The sequence below is a fragment of the Leptonychotes weddellii genome, unplaced genomic scaffold (assembly GCF_054177405.1).
Source record: "Leptonychotes weddellii isolate Sample4059 unplaced genomic scaffold, ASM5417740v2 HiC_scaffold_16485, whole genome shotgun sequence".
NCBI lineage: Eukaryota > Metazoa > Chordata > Mammalia > Carnivora > Phocidae > Leptonychotes > Leptonychotes weddellii.
The window spans coordinates 1-3,661 of NW_027747583.1; the positions used below are offsets into that span (position 1 = coordinate 1).

Sequence of the window (3,661 nt, forward strand, 5' to 3'; positions counted from 1 at the left end):
TCACGCTGCCGATGTGCAGGGCGGGGCTGTTGTTCTCGCGCACCCGCAGGGTGTAGGCGCTTTGGCTGAAGGCCGGGGCGTTGTCGTTGACGTCGGACACCGTCACCGTTAGGTGGTGCTGGGTTTTCAGCCTGGGCGTCCCCAGGTCAGTGACGGTGATGGTGATGTTGTACTCGGCCTGGCTCTCTCTGTCCAGCGCTCCTTCAGTTACTAAAGTGTAGAAATTTTCTACAGTAAGTTTCAGAAGGAAGGGGAGATGGTCTTGGATGGAACACATCATTTTGCCATTTTCCCCGGAGTCTGGATCTGAAATTCCAAAAATAGCGACCACTGTATCAGGGGTGTTTTCTGGGATATCACTGGTGAATACTGACATAGTCAGTTCGGGCGTGTTGTCGTTTACATCCATCACTTCTATGGCTACAGAGCATTTTCCTGATAGTCCCCCGCCATCTGAAGCCTCAATTTCCATACGGTAAGATTGAATTTCCTCAAAATCCAACATTTTTTTTAATCGAATTTCCCCTGTGACTACGTTTATGTCAAAGGCCTGAATCACTTGATTTGAGGATTGGAAAAATGAGTAGGAGAGCTCTCCAAGGGTCCCAGCATCTAAATCTCTAGCAGTCACAGTGATGACAAGGGACCCTATAGGGCTGTTCTCTGGGATTTGCACCTCATAGAGCAGCTGAGCAAACTCAGGAGCATTATCATTTATGTCCAAGACTACGATGAGAACCTGAGAAGTCCCAGTTCTAGGCGGTGACCCACCATCCAGGGCCATGAGCGTTAACCTGAGCTCTGACTCCTCTTCCCGGTCCAGCGCTTTGTCCAGCACCAGCTCAGGGTATCTCCTGCCATCGCTGTGATTTCGAGTGAAAAGGTGGAAATGGGAGTTGGTGCTAATAGTGTAGTTCTGAACTGTGTTACTGCCCACGTCTAAATCTTGAGCTATTTTCAAAGGAAATGCAGTCCCTGGATGGTTGCTTTCTGAGATTTTCAGGAGGATTTCATTTTCCAGGAATTCTGGGGCATGGTCATTTATGTCTCGTAGCTGTAGTTCACCTTTAATAAACTGCACTGGGCTTTTTAATAAGACCTGGAAATGCAGTATACATGGATCTGTGTCACCGCACAACTCTTCCCGGTCCAATTTTTCTTTTAGGAGCAAATTCCCACTCTTCTGCTCGAGCTGCAAATACTGTTGATTCCCTTTGGAAAGAATTCGAGCACCCCGCGCAGCCAGCTCCCCCAAGCCAAGCCCCAGATCTTTCGCGAGGTTGGCCACAAAGGTGCCGCTTTCCCTCTCTTCTAGAACCGAATACTTAATGGTCGTACTGCCCACTTCCCACCGTATTAACAGTATTAGGATAATAATGGAGGTCACTTGCCTTTTCTGCAGCGCTTTGGGTAGCATTGTCTCCATCGTTCTTCGGCGTCCAAAAGATGCAGTATTTAATCACAAAATAATTGCTGTGCAGTCAACTCTACTATCTTCATTCAATAATCTTGAGTTAGTTCCTAACATTGACTGACATGGGGACAGCGGCCTCTCTGAAACCTACTATCGCCCAAGAGTGTAAAACCTTTCCTTTTCAAGTAGCCGGAAACTGCTCAGCTGTTACAGAGGCTGCAGAGTTTTTCACTTTCTTAGCCTGCAGCGCCACCAAGCGTCCTGCCTTACAACTTCAGTTTTTGGTTTTTTGGGTGGGTTTTTTGTTGTTTTTCATTTCAAAGCATCATGCAACAGTGAAAACAAAAAGAAAGCCTTTTGGGTTATAAACTCCACTCCACCCCACTGTGCGGTATTCTTCAGGTAGCTAACAATATTTGTGAGAGCAAAAGTAATACTTACATATCTATATCTATATTCATCTTCCTTAAAAGTACAAGTTCAGTATACAAAACTCTGCTCAAGACAAATTCATTTATTCATTTAACCAGTATTTCTCTATGCAGGCAATTTTCTAGCTTCTGGAGATAAAATGGTAAATTAAACACAAAATTCTTGCTCTTGGGTGCTTACATTCAATTACAAAAAATTTGCTGTATTGTGTTAGAAGAAGTTATGAATTTTAAAATCCACTTTCTACTCCCAAATTGCAATGTGCCTGTAACTCCTGAAAAATTTTTTAAATGTGATTTCTTGTCAGTCTCTGGGCAATTTTTTCCTTTGTAAATTCACTCTGTGCAATGCCCAGTAAGACTAAGAGGAGATGGCCATTTGTTTTGTTAGAAATCAATGTAAGTTCAGAATTCAGACAATGTCTTTTCTACAAACATGTAGAAGGCAAAAAATTCAATGGAGTCAAAGATATACTTTCTTGGGAAGGGTTTTGATCTGTCAACATTGGACAGTGGCCCATCCCAGGGTACATCCCCTGGGACTATGGAAATGGGTATATTGAAAAACACCACGGCACCAACTAAAGTCAAGTGGTTGCAGTGACACTAGCAGGAAAAGTAGTTTCCCCCAGAGAAGAATGCTTTTCCAAGGAGGAGGGATAAGTATCTAAGAATACAAAACAGTAAGTGTTCCCTATAGTCATTGTACCAACTGGTAATCATCTATGACAGTTCACTTATTTGGACACAAACCTCAGCCAAATATAATTTAGTTAAGCCTAGTTCCATTTTAATTAAGGATAAGAATAAAATATTCACTCAGCTATCAGTTTAGTATAAATTACCTGACTTCGATGGAGAGTTGAAAAGAGAAATTTTTCTTAAGATACTACAAATAAAGCCAACACAAGACAAATATGGCCTAAACTGTGAAAGTAAATGATTTTACGATTAATAAAGATTAATGATACTTACACAGCACTTTATTTATGACATTACCTAATAACCTGCCATTAATTACTTAGTTCTTGGCAGGTATCACACATGTAGAAGCTTGAGAAACTAGGAGGAAGAGTTTGAAAAATATAATTTGGGTTTTATTAAATAATACATTTTAAGGAGCACCTGAGTGACTCAGTCGGTTAAATGTCTGCCTTCAGCTCAGGTCCTAATCCCAGGGTCCTGGGATCGAAACCTATAGCTTGCTTCTCCCTCTCCCTCTGGTTTCTTCTCCCCCTCCCTCTGCCTGCTCCCCCTCCCTCTGCCTGCTGCTCCCCCTGCTTGTGCTCTCTCTTCCTCAAATAAATAAATAAAAACTTTAAAAATATACATTTGAACTTTCAAATTGATGGACAAAGACAAGGAGATAAAATGTACTCTCAACATTTTATATTCTGTAATAGAGTTTAGGGTGTGTGGAGGGTGGTTTCCGTTTAGAAAGAAAGTAAAAGAATGATATTTAATTTCACTTATTGACAAAGGTAATGCATTGTGGAGAGAATATTAACATTTTTCTATATTCCTTGAAAATAAACCTTTGAAATTCACTGTTGGAATGTTAATAACATTCATCAAATATTTATTATGCATTTATAACTGACTTGGTATTATTTAAAAATACTATCATAAGCTTACATGCAGCTCACAAACTGGAGTTTAATTTATTGACACTTTTGTGCAAAGTTTATATGCATAGAAAAATGTATTGACTATTATGGTATATTGAAATACACATAAATATGAATGGTTGCCTTAGCATTTAGCCATCTTTTAGTGTTTATCTTTAATTATTCACATTGTAGCCATTACCCCAAAA

The 3,661-nt window shown here is 40.5% G+C and overlaps 1 protein-coding gene across 1 annotated transcript; it reads right to left on the reverse strand.

Annotated features, from left to right (window-relative positions):
* Positions 1 to 6: 6 nt before the first annotated feature.
* LOC115940316 (protocadherin beta-17-like) lies at positions 7 to 3,085 on the reverse strand (the record flags this gene model as incomplete). Its single annotated transcript, XM_081809991.1, has 1 exon — positions 7 to 3,085. A coding segment is annotated over exon 1 (1,420 nt), but the record flags the coding sequence as incomplete, so codon positions are not given.
* Positions 3,086 to 3,661: the final 576 nt, after the last annotated feature.